Source organism: Oreochromis niloticus, linkage group LG15 (genome assembly GCF_001858045.2).
Source record: "Oreochromis niloticus isolate F11D_XX linkage group LG15, O_niloticus_UMD_NMBU, whole genome shotgun sequence".
Classification (NCBI taxonomy): Eukaryota; Metazoa; Chordata; class Actinopteri; order Cichliformes; family Cichlidae; genus Oreochromis; species Oreochromis niloticus.
This window is the reverse complement of record NC_031980.2, coordinates 6028749-6045848: the sequence shown is the minus strand read 5'-3', so window position 1 is coordinate 6045848 and position 17100 is coordinate 6028749. Positions and strand designations below refer to the sequence as shown.

The 17100-nt window shown below is 39.4% G+C and overlaps 1 protein-coding gene across 3 annotated transcripts; it reads left to right on the top strand.

Annotated features, from left to right (window-relative positions):
• The first annotated feature begins 179 nt into the window (after window positions 1-179).
• tmem244 (transmembrane protein 244) lies at window positions 180-16959 on the top strand. 3 transcript variants are annotated; one of them, XM_025898704.1, is made up of 7 exons: window positions 180-366; window positions 8626-8732; window positions 11608-11693; window positions 11815-11891; window positions 15605-15730; window positions 16037-16081; window positions 16290-16959. In XM_025898704.1, exons 2-7 carry the CDS (start codon window positions 8640-8642, stop codon window positions 16385-16387), a joined length of 525 nt encoding a protein of 174 aa, XP_025754489.1. In that variant the 5' UTR covers window positions 180-366; window positions 8626-8639; the 3' UTR covers window positions 16388-16959. The 3 variants fall into 3 exon arrangements, with proteins under 3 accessions (XP_025754489.1, XP_005449740.1, XP_003440676.2); XM_005449683.4 differs by having other exon boundaries at window positions 8631-8732; window positions 16290-16530; XM_003440628.4 differs by lacking the exon at window positions 180-366 and adding an exon at window positions 8429-8451 and having other exon boundaries at window positions 8631-8732; window positions 16290-16530.
• Window positions 16960-17100: the final 141 nt, after the last annotated feature.

Genomic DNA, 17100 nt, shown 5'->3' with positions numbered 1-17100 from the left:
TAGGCTTGTGGGAATGTGTGAGCGAGTGAGAGAGGAAGAGAAGGAGGGAGAGGGAGAGAGAGCGGTAGATGGGGGTGAATGTATTGTACGCGCGCTGTAGCACTTTTATATGCATGTGTGCGCTTCGGGCGTGTGCGTGTTTACGAAAGGAAAGCAGGCAGGCTTCCACGCGGGGCACTTTCTTGCATGTGTAGGGCGCAGAAGACAAGAAGCGAGACTGATTTCTGAGGGGAAACAGATGGACATTGTCATTGCTTTCTAAGCAAAGACAAACATGGATCCGCTTGCAGTAGTTTTACAGATCTTTGTGGGCACAGTAAGCAGCAGGAGTCTGAAAACTGGGTAACCATAAAAGGCCGAGGAAGAGTAAGCATGCTTTTATGTCTAACTGCGGCACTGGCACGTTTAATTCTCCGGGTTTTCATGTAAATAGACATCAGATGTCCAGATGCAGCACTCGGCGCTGTGTCTTTGTCAACTTCTCAGCTTTTCTTTCTACACACACACACACACACACACAGAGAGAGAGAGAGAGAGAGAGAGAGCGAGTGAGCAGCAAAAACGTTACAGATGTTGGCATGTGTGTCATTTCCTGTGTTTACATGCTGGAAGAGTTTCAGGGAAGTATAGCAGCTGGGTGGAGCTGAAGAAGAGAATGTAAGGTATTTGTGCAGATATTTAACAATAAGCAGTAGGTGTGTGTCTGTGTGTGAGAGAGAAAATGTAAGAAATACAGAGAGCCCATTATTTGTTCAGATGGCTCAGATTAAGTTGGTGGGAAATGAAACCTCAAGAGCAGCTGAACATACACATGCAGAGGAGTCTTTGTGCTGGTATGTAGGCGTCATTTTTGACCCTGAATGTGACCCTTACCATCTTTACCCCAATCCAACTCATGCCAATAACAAGTGTAAATGACTAATTATTATGTAATTAATGACTGATGAATATTATTTACTCCCTCTTGATCACAAAATGTTTGTGTTATTTTCTGAGCTACTGATTGGTGGGTTTGTTCTTATACCCAGAGCCTTGAATACTGCTGCATAGTCAAAGCTGGTAGTGTCCCAGGTACTCACACCGTGTCTTTAGTGCCAGTTGTAAGAACAGCATTACTCCCAGCTCGTCTCTTCTTAACCCAAAACACAATCCTTTCCTAAACCCAACTTTCACAAAATAGTTTGGTGGTTAAACTAGGAGCCATCAAAGCAAAAGTAAACAATAAAAAGTGAAGCAAAACAGGACACAAACTGCTGTCTAAGAGTTCACAGTATTTAAGCCACCAACAGTTCACACAAGAAAAGTGCTACATCAGTACCTGACATGTCTACTGTGCTTAAATGTTCTTTTTAAAGTCCAAAGTTTTAAGTTTTACAGTTTTAAAGTCTTGAGCCACATTTTGTTTATACTTCTGTATTTTGCTTCTAAGGAGTAGACTTGCTTGTAGTCTTGAGCAATAGCTCTCCAGGCTTTCTGAAGTTGTACCGACCATTGTTGTTTTTTAAAAAACATTTTTAAATTTATCTTTAGGCATTTAAAAAAATAAAGAATGCCAGTGATAACTCAGTTTGACAGACATAAAAGAATATTTTTTGAACCAACAAAGGAATTTTCAATGCACTATTAGCCAAAAATGTGTGCAGTAAATCCTCGGAACATTTGAAGAAATTGCACAAGTGAAGGAGAAATTACAAAGGAACTGGGCATTGCATCAGTGGCCACAGGTGTTACTGAGTGATGAATCCAAATTTGAAATTTGTGGTACAAATCGTAATTGGTATGTATGGAGGAGGTCAGGGTAGAAGTTCAACACTAAGTGTCTCGATCTATAAAACACTGTGGAGGCTCTGTCGTGGTTTGGGGCTGTATTTCAGTCAGTGGTGTTGGGGATCTTTTTAAAATTGATGCAATTATGACTGCAGAAAAGTACCATCAGGTTTTGATCCACCATGCAATACCATCTGGAAAACATCTTCATTTTTCAGCACTACAGTGATCTCAGACACATTGCTAATGTAGTAAAAAGCATACCTGGTAGAAAAACCCACAATAGAAGATAATCGGTCATGGATTGGCTTCCCCGGAGCCTGGACCTCATTATTATTGAAGCAGTGTGGGACAGACAATGAAACAAAAGGGAGTTAACATCCAAATAAGGGCTTTGAATGTCATTCAGGAAGCCTGGAGAACTATTTCTGGAGGCTACTTAAAGAAATGACAAGTAAGCTGCCTAAGAGAGTTCAGGCTGTGTTGAAGAATAAAGGTTATCTTAGCAAATATTTACTTTGAGCTTATTAGAATAGAAATCTTATTTGCTTTATATACTATATTTTAGTATGTTTTTACCTATTTCAATAATTTGCTTCATCTATTTCACATTTCCTAGCAAAATATATCAAATTGGGGGTTGCATTAAGACTTTTGTACGGTATCCAGATTTTGAGTGTGTGTAATCTTAATCTTAAATAGAATCTAAATGATGTATGTGAATGCACTACACTGTATTTATTAACCATTTACAAATTTTGTAAGCAGTTACAAATCAACAATAACATCCCGACAGTCTTTGTAAACCGTTTGTTAACCAGTCAGTAAACATTATCGTTTAGTTGCTTATTAACAGTAAAAAGTTTAAACAGGGCCCAGTTAACCATAAATTCACTAATTATGAACGACAGCTCATAGCGTTTTCTTGTGCCACATGCACACACACACTCCCAGTGACAGATGTGGCCTATTTAAATCCCCAAACACGCAGCTTTGCAGCTTTTTCTGATTTTTTTGTGGAAACATCTGGATCCTATAACATACCAAAAACTCTCATCTTGAAATACAAACCGATACACACTCCAGGCGATATCCACAGTTATCCATGAAGCGCCATCTCCGACGCGGTGGTCAGTCAGTTGCTCTGTTTACATTGCATAACGGACTGAAAGGAAAACATACTGTAGAGGGGCAGCGAGAACCAGAAGGAGACGTGGGGAGAGCGTGGGAGTTAGAGGGGAAAAACAAAGCCTTACATTGTTTACCGGTACACTTCTTGTTTACAAGCCCTCTTGAGATTATGTGATTTACAAAATGTGTTGACTTTTTGGTGTTACACTTATTGTAAGCAGCTGTGGACGAGAGTCTGCAGCTAAATAATTAATGGGAAAATGTAATTGAGAGGAGAGGAGATTTGGAAAAAGGGGGCGGAGAGAAAATGTTGATGAAGGAGAGGTAGAGGGAAGAAAAGAAAGAAGGACAGCAGAGAATTTTTCAAATTCCTTTTACTGTTTATCATTTTAAATGAGGGTATCTGCAAGGATGAAATAAAGATTGACAGACAGCGAGGGAGCTGGAAGCCAGAGGATGGTATTCACAGGTCATTTCACATGCCATGATTGGAGGATTGGCTAAAGGAGAAAGAAACAAGCTGACAAATGATTTAAAGCAGCCACTAATGATTCTTTCCCCCCATTATTGACTGATCATTTGTTCATGCTTTCCTCTCTTTCCTCCTGCTGCATGTTTATCTTAAACAAATTAAGATGCAAAACACGTCTGCGTGTCGTTATGTGCTATTCAGACACACAGCATGGATATTACAGCCTCTCAGCTCCCACATAGAGCATATTGACATGTAGGTCAATGAGCCCAAGTGAGCTCATGAGTATCCCTCCCTATTGCTCTGCTTTGAAATGATTTTCAGAGACCTTAAAAACAGAGAGGGACAAAAAGCTGAGACGCAGCATGTTCATCTCTGTTCCTCGGTGGATGCAGCACAGATTGTTTAAGCTCACTCATGTGGTGTAAACAGTCCCTTTGGTTGCAGGAGCACGCTGTTGAACTGAGTCATCGCTCCCATTTTTCACACTCGTATCATATCAGGTCTGGAGCTGCTGTTTCATTTGTTATGACTGGATCACAAGCAAAGGCGACCAGCTTTACGGTTTGTTACATTTTGTAAGAGAACATCCTGTTGTTTGCCTTTTGAGGTTTTAGTTTTAGTGCGGGCTTAATAATTCATAATGCCTTGAAATGCATCTAAAATGCCTTTGGGCTTCAAAGGTTTTACTGTACTTATGTCACCACTGATAGCCTGAGCTGAGCTGGGCTGAAACACAGATTCATTGTCACATGTTTTAATTTTTTATGTATTTCCCTGACCTGTGAGCGTGATAGGCTGGTGACTTGTCCAGGGTGGACCTGGCCTTTGACCCTATGACAGCTGGGATAGCTTCCATCCCCTCCTAATGGCCCTGAACTGGATAAGCAGTTAAGAAAATGATGAATGGATTGCTAGTGAGGCTTTCTGAAAGTCAAAGACAAGTTTTAACTCATGGAAATGATGCTTTTGTCTCTCACACAGTGCAACAAGTGTCACACTGTCAAAATGAATAGATCAAGTTGATAGATATTCTCATTGACTTCTCAGCTAAGGGTTAGATTAAGATGATTGACAACTACCTCAATTCTTCTCCGAGGCATAGAAATAAGTGATAAAAGTAATAATGTCTCTATAATTAAGACTTCAGCAGTAGATCCTTTCAGTTGTGTAAGTTAAAAGGTGATGCCTGCTTGATTGCGTTAAGTCCCCTCTTTATTGTGCTCGCCAAGTTATATGTGAACAATTTTTGTTGAAAAAGGTCATAGAAAAGCAAAGCAAAGGGCAAACGTAAAGAATAAGTCAAACATGAGGAACACAGGGAATGTCTGTAAAGTTCAACAGCACACTACAAAGACAATGTGGCAACAGCTGTGATCAGTACATATACTGAGGCAGTTAACTCAGGCATGGCTGGAAAACTATAACAAACAGAACCAAGGGTGGCAGTGAAGCAGTTTTCAAAATAAAGAAACTAAACAGAAACCCAAACCCATGTCAAATTCCTTTGACATGGGTGGGTGGATCATGGTAATATAATGTCTCAGTCATATAACTCAATCATCCAGGTAAGAAAATCTGTGAAAGCTGATTCTATTCATTTGGACGTCGCGTTTTTAGTGGGAGAAACGCTTCGTCAGTCATCCAGCTGACTTTTTCAGTCTCAACTGAGTGCAGGTTTGCCCAACCTTAAAAACAGTACATTTGCATAATGACAGAAACCAGCACCATTGCAGACAGAAACGTGTGCAGTTTCACCCAGTGTGGCCAGTTTGTATATGGAGGATGTGGAAAACAGGGCTCTGTTAACATATCTTGGAACACCACTGAGCCTTTGGTTGAGGTTTGTGGATAACTCGGTGGAAAAACACATCAAGTTCACCAGGGAGGATATGAAAAATGACAAGCTAGCCTTCTTAGACTGTGAGATTTCCATCAGTAGTCCGGGACATTTAAACGTTGATGTGTACCGTAAAACAACGCATACGGATCAGTATTTAAGGTTTGACTCTCATCATCCACTTGGAGCACAAACTGGGTGTCATCAGGACGCTACAACACAGAGCGAACACCATCCACACAGATACAGCGACCAGGGAAGCAGAAAAACATATCAAGAAGGCCCTGAGTAAATGTGGTTATCCCAGCTGGGCATTTGTTAACGTTGGGAAGGCACCTAAAGAAAGCCCCAGGCAATTCAGGAGAGAAGAAGGACAACTGCTGCCTGAGCGAAAACGTTTAGTGATCCCTTAGGTGTCAGGAGTATTGGAACAGCTGAGATGCATATTCTTCTCAGAACAGAGCCTCTGTGGCTTTTAAACCCCCCAAAATTGGTCCACCCTGAGGATCCGGTCCTCCGACGCAAACAGAGTAATAAGGTGTACGCTGTTAAGTGCAGGAGGATTGCCGTGATTTATACATCAAGGAAACCAAACAACCTCTGGCGAAGCAAATGGCACAACGCAGAAGAACTAACTCGTCAGGCCAGGACTTGGCAGTCTATTTATACCTACAGGCCAGTGGCCACTCTTTCAATCACGAGGATGTACACATCCTGGACAGGGAGGAATGCTGGTTTAAGCGGAGAGTCAAGGAGGCAATTTGTGTGAAAACGGAACAACCATGTCTGAACCAAGAGGAGGGCACATGAGGGGACATCTAAATCATTTCCCAACTCTCTGTGAGCAGTACCCGTGGCCACTGGTCATGACATTTTGGTCATTAAGGATCATGAAACTGACCTCATTATTAGTGAATGGTGCTGGTTTCAGTGATCAAGCAAATGCACTGTTTATGAGGTTGGAGAAAAGAGACTGATGAGTGACAAAACTTGTTCTACTGTAAGTGTTACATCCAGGTGAACAGAATCAACTTTCTGGGACAGTAAAACAACATCCACATGAATAGCAGGTTCATGTTTCCTTACTATTTATCTTCAACATAACCTGTAACCATTTCTTCTCTATGTAAAGACTTCACAGAGACATATGATTTAGAGGGAGAAGTCTTCTTCAGATGCTTCATGGTGCTGTTCTGATGTTCACATAAACATTATAAGGATTTTGAGCAGTTAACCAGGTTCAGGATCAGCACTGTGATCGGTCTGTGGCTAACCAACAGCATACTCTCCAGTGATGTATTGTGTGTTTTGACAGCTTTCTGCTACAGCCAGCATTCAGACTGTCAGCAGCTTGTGCTACACTGCATCTTCTGTGAAATATCAGCACACAGGCCAGCCTTCTCTTCCCAAAGGCATCCATTAGCCTTGGACACTCATGACCCTGATGAGTGTTCACCAGTCTTTCCTTAGATCACTTTTTATAGGTACTAAATATCACTTCACACGCTGCAAGACAAGTTTTGGAGATGCTCCAGCCCAGTGGTCAAGCCATCACAATGTGGCCCTTGTTGAAGTCGATCGTATTGTTACGCTTGAGCATTTTTTCCTGCTTTCAACACATCAGTTTAAAGAATTGACTGTTCTCTTGCTGTGTTATATATCCCCACCACTTGACAGGTGCCACTGATGCAAGATAATCAATGTCATTTAATCACTGTGTCAGTGGTTTTAATGCTGTTGCTAACTGGTGAAAGCAATATGTAAATAATGTGTTAACTGGTGAGCTTTAGCTTTGCTGGTAGGTGGACTGTTATCTCCCTCCTCATTCTAAACAAAGCTGGTGGCTGTGGCTTCATATTTAGCATGCGTGCCATTTGTCATTCACTGAAATGTTCTGCCAGGAAGCAAAATGGTGTGTTTTTGCAAAATGACAGATTGTTCTTTTAATCCCAGCTGCCAATGCGGAGGAGATTACTATTTTTTTGACTTTTAGGCCTCATTACTGCAGTTACAAACGTACAATCATCCAAACACCTTAACTTCAAGGTAAAATACAGTCACATATTCAGTTCCCATCCTGCTAATTTCTGAATGTTTAGCAGAGAATCAAAGATGAGTGTGAGAAGTTTCCTGAGAGCTTCAGAGTAATAAAATGTACCAGCACACAAACTGCTTGCAGAGGGACAGCTAGTTATGACGCCCACCTTACTCTTCATGCAACCCCCCCTCCTACTCCCCTGCTCACCATCACCATGGTTACAATGATGCAGGTTACCGTGGCAGCCAAGTCAACTCCACACTCCACACAAAGGCGCACGTGCATGTGCTTTACCGCTCACTCAAAGGGGGATACGCATGTTGTGACGCTGAGGAGTTGAATATAGTTTCCTGCGTAATTTCTGGAGGATACGAGGACGTGGAGCTGCTGTCATTTCTCTGTCTCCTGTCTGACACTCTCGCTTCTGTTCATGACAGATGATGGATGGTCAGCAGCTGGCAGCCCCCAGTCCCCCCTCCAGATTTTCCCAATCTGTTCTTTTTTTCTTTTTCTTCTCTACGCCAAAAATAGACATGTAGAAAAATGATTTGTGACACACACAGCACAAATATATACATATGAATGGTCAGCATCTTATCTGTTGCTGCCAGTCCCTTGCATGTGTCTCTTATCATCTCTTCCAGTGTGTGTGTGTGTGTGTGTGTGTGTGTGTGTGTGTGTTGGTTAAGTTCATTTGAGGCTATGCTGCCACCCAGTGTTCACATTACAAACTGTCTGCAGAATAAAAGTTTAAATATTCTCCCCAACCTCCACCTCCCAAAAAACGAATTCAAGGATGATTTACACATTTAGCCTGAGCAAGAGTCACTCATTCAAAACAGGTGTTGTTTAACGGTTATATTTATATTCTATTATAAAGACCCAACAATATTAGAAAGAAACCCAAAAATCACACGACCCTCTATGAGCAAGCACTTGGCGACAGTGGGAAAGAAAAACTCCCTTTTAACAGGAAGAAACCGCTGGCCAGACCAGCCTCAGGGAGAGGCAGTCAGTCATTTTCATCAGTGATTTTATTATTCAGTGAACCATTTTGCCTTTATAATGTAAGGGCATTATTATTTGAACACAAATAGAAAAATAAAGAAAGCCTGTGAGTGATAAACTAAATTAAGTTTACTACACTGCCACATAAAGCACTTCCTGAAGTCTCAAAATCAACAGCCTTCCTCTAACTTACGTGTAAGTGTTCACAGCTATACTGACTACATGTATATGTTTGCCTTCATCCACTTTGGGATTGACTCAGTCTTCTTAGTAGTAATCTCATTTCTTCTAATCCAGCCCTCCTTCCTTTCTTCCCTCAACATGCTCTCACACACACTCGGATATACACATGCTGCCTCTCTCATATAGACCAGCAACCATTCATGTTGTTGGACTACTGCTGTCGCTGCTGTGGAGTCACGCTCATAAAACGCCATGGACCCATCTCCCTCAAGACTACACCCAGTGATACCTGGGTAAGGACATACTCTAGTACTGTGTGTAGAAAATGGTTAGAATACAGTTAGACTACCTCATGTGGAGGGTCAAAATGTTTAGCCAACTTGGTAGTAATTTTCTTACTGAAAATTACAATTACTGACAATCATTTGAATTATAGCACCTCCTTACACACATAATTAACATTTAGCTAACAGTGGTTTGGTATAATGTTATATTTTCTAATCCATAAGTGTATGTGGCCCTGCACATCTGGTTGTAGGATTGCATTCCTAGAAATCAAAGCTAATTTCTAGGACATGCTTTAAAAAAACATAATCTGTAATGAGGAGATTGATTGATTGATTGATTGATTGATTGATATACCTTTATTAGTCCCACAAGGGGGAAATTTCATAAGGCTGCCGACCTATTGCACGCAATGGCAACAGATGGCAATAAGATGGCAAGCAGACAGCTAGCCAAAGTGTTTAGTTGTCTCTGATGGTATTAGCATGAGCTCAGCTACTTTAATGGTTTTGGACAGGCTTACACTGTGATTGAAATATACAGTGAGACGTAATCATAGACAGTATCTGTGCTGATGTAAAAACATCATCTTACAGTAAGTCTTTTCTTTATATTCTGCTTCCAGGGAGTTAGACTTGCTTTTAAGTTTTATTTTTTAAAGTGTTGTTGAGCAATAGTTCTCCAGGTCTTTCAAAGTCTGTCTTTGGACATTGGCTGCCTTTCATTTTCAGTCAAGTCCTTGTACTTGACCATTGTCAGATGGATATTTTTCTTTTTTGTTTGTTTGTTTGTTTGTTTTTTGTTGAGCCACTTAAGTCACTTAGTGACTTACTGACCTATGAATCATTTAAGCATAAAAAAGGACCTAACTCAAGGGATGAACCAGTTTCGGGTTAGCAAAAAAACAGGAGCTGAGAGATGCATCTGGCCCTTCAGTTGATCCATCTACTTTTCACCAAAGCCTCATCAGAAATGATCTCAGCGGAAGTGAGGGCATAATAATCTCAAACACATTGCCAGTGCTGTTAAAGCAATTCAATTTCTTTTTGCACTTTTCAATAAATTGCTGAACCAATCTCCCACTTTCCTGTTAAAACATAAAGAAATGAGGGGTGGCACGAGACTTTTGTACAGAACAGTATATGCCTGAGGTGCCTATTTACATGCTTTTTAGAGAGTTAGTTTAGTAATCCTAAGAAAAAAACAGAGCATCATTCATGCTGCTGCAATTTTCTTATTACAGCAAATGTCTTACATTTTATATATTAAAACATCAGTCTGCCAGTCACAGAAACAAAATGTTTCCAATGTCTTGTCCAAGGGAGACCTGAGAAAATGAAAACACATCACACAAGTACACGATCAGAACAGAGAAACAGTCGAACAACAATAAACAAAGATTAAATAAAGACAAGAAATAATAGCTGAATTGAGAAAATGTTGGAAGAGTTATAAAAAAATAATCAGATATTGAAGCTGTCAGAGCTTGTTTGCAGTTCATTCTATTTGAGCGGTGCGCAGTACCTGAAAGCAGTTCTACTAACATTAGTGTACACATGGAGAATATCTAATGCTTATTCAACTGTGTGGTGTAATTACTAGATTTAAATGAGAAAAGAGATCTGAGGTAATGAACAACATAAGACTGCCGTTTCATTTTGGATGTAGATCCATTCAACAGAGAACAGCAATGAGTGCATATTTACAAACAGGGGGCAGAACGAAATACAGAGAAAGATCAAATTGAAAGTAAGGGCAGTATGACATTGATGAAGAAAATAGGAATTTTCTTTGTATCTGCCAGATTACTAAATGTGGATGAACTCAGCAGTAGGTACAGCTGTATGATGGTATTATGAAATGCACCACTGCTCACTCGATTTTGATTGATTTATTACTATTGAATGAAAAACCCTACTCAAATCCCAGATTCTTGGCATTATCACTAGAGTTTGAGTTTCTAACATTTTTAGGTAGGATGTTCCAGAGTTTGGGGGCATAAACTACAAAAAGCTGCACTTTTCTCTGTGGGAAGTATTGGATATCTAACATTTATCATTAGTGATGAAGAAATGAGTCCAAAAAAAAACATGAGCAGCCTGAATCGTCATTATGTATCCTGTTATCTTCGAAACCAGAAGTGCCTGTTTATTTTACCCAAAAGTGCAGTGAAAGTTGTTATTCATCTTATCTGCAGACGTTTGACTTGTCACAGCATCACAGCAGTAACTAATAAGATTAACGATGACCCCATTCCATTAAAGTATGCCGGCAAGCCAGCGAGCCGTCGTGCTGGCACCGGCACACCTGACTGGAATGGAACCAGTTTTTAATGTAATTAGTTTTACCTGTGTCTGACAAGCCAAACTGTCAGCCCTGAGGGGTGTTATCGGCCCTCCTAGGGTGTTATATAACTGATTTTCTGAAAAGGTTGCAGTCAGTCATCTATAAAAGGATGCCTTAGGGAGCACTCATTGACTGTCTGCTGTCAGGAGTTTTCTGGGTCACGTAGGAAGAAGATGGAGGAGAGGAGCAGTGATTTTCTGTCAGCTTCAGGAGCCAAGCAATATATCAGATAACCCGTGTCTTTTCCGGTAAACATCTCCAGATGAGTTTTCTCAGAAAAATGTGAAAATAAAGCCGTAATGCTTGATATTTCTGTCCTGCCTTCTCTGTCGCAAACAGTTAGAAATGAGGCAAAAACGCTGCCAGTAAGGTGCAGCATTATAAATAAGTAGTATTTCACCACAGAATCTAAATTACTGTTTGTTCTTTATGCTCCTTCAGAAAGACATTTTTTCAGTACAGGAAACTTGGAGCACAGCAGGTTTTATAGCTTCTTCATTAGCTTTACCAGTTTAGTCTTTGTTCTCCCCTCCTCAGGTTGTTCTGCAGAATCTGTTGATGTGCATGGTGTGCTTCTACTCTCTCTACTACATCGCGGTCAGTCTCTGCATTGGACTGCTCAGGTAAACTCAAACTCACACGATAATGAGACCCAGTGGGATAAGAGAGTCAGATAAGCAGGTTACAACAGACTTGTTATTGTTCGTGCTCACGTCATTATCTTTTCTTGCTTCATGTCTTCAGGGTTCATGAAATCAACAGCTTGTTGGCTCCGTTCGACTACACCGCCCAACCGTCATGGCAGAACCCCAAATACCTGGGTGAGTTACAGCTGTGAAGTAAAACTAGAGGAACACAACATTTTTCAACATTTTACTTACATTCTGCTATATTTCAGAGGCCAGTATTTTACAAAATGCTGAATTTATTCAGCTCTGAGGTTATCAGTTACTTTTCAGATTAAATCCAAAACATATGAGACATATGCTATTCTCCTCCACAGCGAGTACCTTTAGTTCAATAGTTACACATTCCTGGTAACAGATTACTTCTATTTCCATTTAACTATAAAGGTAAAATGTGTTTTGTTTGTTTGTTTGTTTTTTTTACAGAAAGAGATGTAAATGACTATAATAGGTACTCTTTAAGTGTTTTTAGTGCATTAAAGCCTGAATGGAAATCAGAAAAACTTTAATAACCCCTGCGGGGGAACTGCTTCATAACAGTTGCTCAAGACTGTAGAAATTGTAAAATTATACTACTTCATCAGAAAGAGGAGGAACTGTGTAACTTGACAGCCACAAGAAGGAAGCAAGGACCTCCTGTGACGTTCAGCGCTGCAGTGAGTCATGTTTAGTATATAATTCTCCTCTGACTAACCAGAACACTGTGCTGAGGGGGGAGTTCTGATAGCAGCTTCTTTTGCATGACTACTGCAGCTCCAGCCGATAGACAGAGCTAGCCCTTTCTATATTTGTTTGCTTTTGCCCCAACAGAGAGAGACTCATTAAGCATCTTCAGGCACATTGCAGCATTCATCGAAAGACAGTAGTCATTCGTTTTTACACAGAATTACCTTGGAATTACACACTATTTAAAATGACTTAATTAAAATTACCTGCAGTATAATTTAGCTCCTTTCCTGTTTTTCAGAAGTTAAAAATTATTTATTATTCATTCAAATTACTTATAAAGTACTTAAATTTACTTGCAGTTTAATTATTTTTTTCTTACCTGACTTGTTACCAACTTATTCGGGAGTATTTGTGGGTAAATATAATTACATTTTAATTAAAAAATAAATAAATAAATAAGTTTTAATTTAAAATAAAACACATTAACCATATTTTGATTATATGATCTAAAAGAAAACATTGCGTATTCCATCTGTTCTCACAATTGTCTGACTTCAAAGACCCACTGTGGCAACCACTTGTGAATAAGCGGGCACCTGAAAGTGACTCTGATTTAATTACTGCATATAATGCACACATAACTGAGAACTTGGGACAAGGAAACTGTCAAATTTGAGGGAGACGTGGATTCTTGTGTTTAAATATATATATATAAAGGGCTTGAGCCTATCCCAGCTGTCATAGGGCGAGAGACAGAGCACACCCTGGATAGACTGCCAGTCTATCACACAGCTAACACAGAGAGACAGATAACTATTCTCACTCACATTCAGGCCTACGGGCTCTTTCTTTCTTTCTTTCTTTCTTTCTTTCTTTCTTTCTTTTTGAATTATTAAAATTTCAAAAAACAAACAAACACAGAAAATGGAAATAAAAATTCCCAACAAAATGATCTATAAACCCGAACAAAAGGTGAGCAGGAAGAAGCAGTGGCTTATCCAGTCCTGCCCCTAAGTTTACATATAATCTCTTAATCAAAATGGTAACAATATACATATCTACATACAAATGCATACATACATAAACACATACATAAATAAATGCATACTTACATACCGATACATACCGATGCATAGATGCACACAAGTTTGTCACTCTACAGATGCCATAGTAAATAATTTGGGACCCAATACTGAACCTTGTGGGACACCACAGGTAAAATATTCAAGCACACAGATTTGACTGACCAATTTGTACAAATTGCTGTCTGTCATCAAAATAACTTTTTGACCAGTTGTTTTTGGCCCCTCTCATATTATATCTTTCCATTTTTTGTAACAATATTTTATCGTCAATTGTATCAAAAGCCTCTTTCAGGTCAATAAATATCCCCACTGCATATTTTTGATTATCTATTGTTCGGTTATATTTTACACTAACTCCATCATTACCATAGATGTTGATCTAGTTGTTCTGAATGCTAAATTACATATATATGTAATTGGACACATAATTTCATGAATTACTTTCTTCAGTATAGTCATATCAATGTCATCACTATCTGTTGAAAAATTATTTTTACATTGCTATAATCTCTCTTTCTTGTATAATCTCTGCAACTTCCAGAAGTATTGAATTTGGACTTTCTAGTCCACAGTTCTCACCTACATTGTTCTCCCCAGGCAGTGTATTTTTTTTTATTTCCTTCACCAGATATGAACCCACACTGACAACTAAATCATTAAACCTGTTAAGTCGTTTCTTTTTGTAATAACCGTATCTGTGAAATTGTCTGGGTAATTAGCTTTGGTTTGTTTATTTCTAATAATAGTATTTAATATAGTCCATGTACCTTTAGTGTTATTTTTATTATCCTCTAGCTTTTTATTAAAATAATCCTTGTTATAATACCAATGTATTTATTTTTATATTTGCTCTAATTTTGTTCCTGGTGTTCTGTACACATAACTTTATTTAATTTTTTCCATGCATATTTCAATACTAGGGCACTTCAACATATTATCTATAGACCCTGTTATGTTCTCAACAACCTTTGGACTGTTGGACAAAGTGAGAGTACCTATGCAGATATGGGGAGAACATGTGAACTCCACACAGAAAGACTCCGGGCAGATGGTGGATTGAAGCTCAAGATAGGAAAGCAGAAAAATTCTGAAATCAGAAAAATGCAACCCTTTTTTCTCTCATGTCCTTTTTGCATATTTAGGTTGTTAAGGATGAAACTTTAGGAAATCCCATTGACCCCGGTGAAAGAACTCCTCGTGTTTCTTGTATTATTCTCCAAATAACCAAGGTTATTTTTCCTAAATGGGCTTACTTAGGAGAGAAAGGTCAGCTTCAAATAAGATGATTTATTTCTCATTAATCCAAGAAAATACTGCTGTGAACTTTCAGTCTCAAGCTTGCAGCTCAAAGAGGAAAGTAAACAGGTTGTGGTGTACTGTGTTGTTCCAGTACTGCTCAAAAATGTGAATTACTCATAATATCTGGTAAAGTAATCTATGATCCAGGACACCACTGCAGTAACCTACATAGGAGTCATCTTTTTTAAAGGTGTTGGAGAAATCAGAGAACATGAATCTGATAGTGTACCCTGGTATGTACGTGTGTGTGCGTATGCAAGCAGGTAGCCTTCCTGATGTGTGAACTAAGAGGCTACCAGACTGCGATCGCTGAGTTGCTGGCATTGGGATGGGCCCTCGTGGTATCGGAACAGGGACCTTCTCCAGACATGTCTCCGGAGGTGGTGGCAACATTGCTAGTTAATGCAAGGCGGTGTGCCAAATCTTCCAAATAAACATTTAAGCCTGTTCGCCCTGTTGATATCCCCATCTAGCATTTGACTGCTGGGCCTGCAGCCAGCAATCATCCTCATGTCTCTCTGGACATCCCTGGTGTCACTGCACTGCAGCCCTGGCTCCAGCTTCATCCTGTCAGGCCTCTGATTTTCATTGGTTGTTGTTTCTGGAATCTCCTGACCTGAACAAAAGATTGAGCCGCTCCTGCTCAGTATCAGGAGTGCTGATAACAGTCTGAAAATGTCATTTTATAGTGGCTCAGCATTATCACAGTAGCATGCGACTGGACATAGCAGTTTATTGTTAAAGCAAAAGCAGCTCTGTAAGGTGATGTGTCACTTTCTTGCTTTCTTCCTGCAGTCGGAGTAATTTCCACAGAAGTGACCTATATTTTGGGAGGACTGGTGTTTGCCTGGATTGTGGAGGAGTGGGTTTGGGATTATGCCATAACTGTCACACTTCTCCACATTGCAATGACTGTAGCAGGTATACACACACACACACACACACACACACACACACACACACACACAGAAACACAGAGTGGATCAATTGAGCGGAACAGCTGATAGGATTGGAGGCCTGGTTATGTAACTGGATATAGAGGCTGCAGCTCAGCGTATAAACCCACGGACGCTATTTCATTTAAATGTCCACCGCTAAACTGGATTCAGTTTATCCAAGCATAAAGCTTTCATATTTCTCTTTATCCCCAAGGTCACAGTCAGTATTCATTAGTTTGTTAGTAAGTGTTGTCACAAAATTTAAATTGTATTCTGGTGTGTTTTGCAGTGATGTCAGACTTCCCTTCAGCTGAGCACTGGTGGATGGCTCTGGGTAAGATTTGTACTCCTTCATTGTTCTGTCCGTGCCTCCGTCTGTCTCCAATCTCATTTGCAGAAGACAAAAAATATCCACTTTGTTTTTCGAGCTCCGAAGCTATTTCAAGATATTACATTTCTTCTATCCAGACATACCATAGCTCACTTCCATCATGCCTGCAGATTCAGCTGCTCTTGCAGTGATTTAACTCTTCTCTCCTCAGGTATAGGCCTGGTGATGATGATATTTGGAGGACAGCTCATGGCCTACAAATTTTTCAGAAGCAACTTTGTCTATCCGGCTGAACTGCAGAATTTCTGATGAAAATGAAGCATTTCACTGCTGAAAGTGTTATTACTGGTCTTAGCAACTAAAGTATGTCAATAAAGTTATATATACTGTACATATTCTAAAGAGAACCACAAGACTGACTTTGTTTCCTTACCAGCTTAGCTCAGTTCAAGTAATAGTCTGATCCCACTTTGTACAAATGGCCTACTTTTGTCTATTTAACATCTTTTTTAACCTTTTCGTACAGTTTATTATATTTCAGTTTTGTATCATTTCTTTACACACTTAAAACTTTAAAAACAAGCTTAAGCAGATGTCACAGTTGGAAAAAGTGTGAATTATATACTACCTGTAATCTACTGACTGATATGTGTGCATAGATAGTCTTTGTCTGTTTTTTTTTTTTATTATCATTATTTCTTATGTTAGTGTAAGCTTAAGAATTTGTCACATATATTCTCATATAATTTGTTGCTCAGCTATGGCTACACAGTTTTGTCTAAATAAACTCAGTGCACATCTACACAAAAATAATGTTTGTTATATTTACAATTTTTAAAATCTATTTGGAATTTGAATTAAAGGTTTTATGAGCAAGGACATTTTTATTATTTCTTTTTTTTTTTATCTGTGTCTCTATTTGTAGTCTGTGTCTTTTTTATATCAACGGGCAGTTAAAGTAGGATGACGATTTGTGTCTGTTAAAACAACACAGACCCCAGTTTCAAAATAGTTAATAGTTC

What these genes read in the sequence shown, in the direction of transcription:
- tmem244 (XM_025898704.1), top strand. Translation starts at nt 8,640, where the DNA reads ATGTTGTTGGACTACTGCTGTCGCTGCTGTGGAGTCACGCTCATAAAA. An exon ending in CTACACCCAGTGATACCTGG is followed by an intron (nt 8,733 to 11,607) that starts GTAAGGACATAC and finishes TCCCCTCCTCAG; the next exon opens with GTTGTTCTGCAGAATCTGTT. An exon ending in CATTGCAATGACTGTAGCAG is followed by an intron (nt 15,731 to 16,036) that starts GTATACACACAC and finishes TGTGTTTTGCAG; the next exon opens with TGATGTCAGACTTCCCTTCA.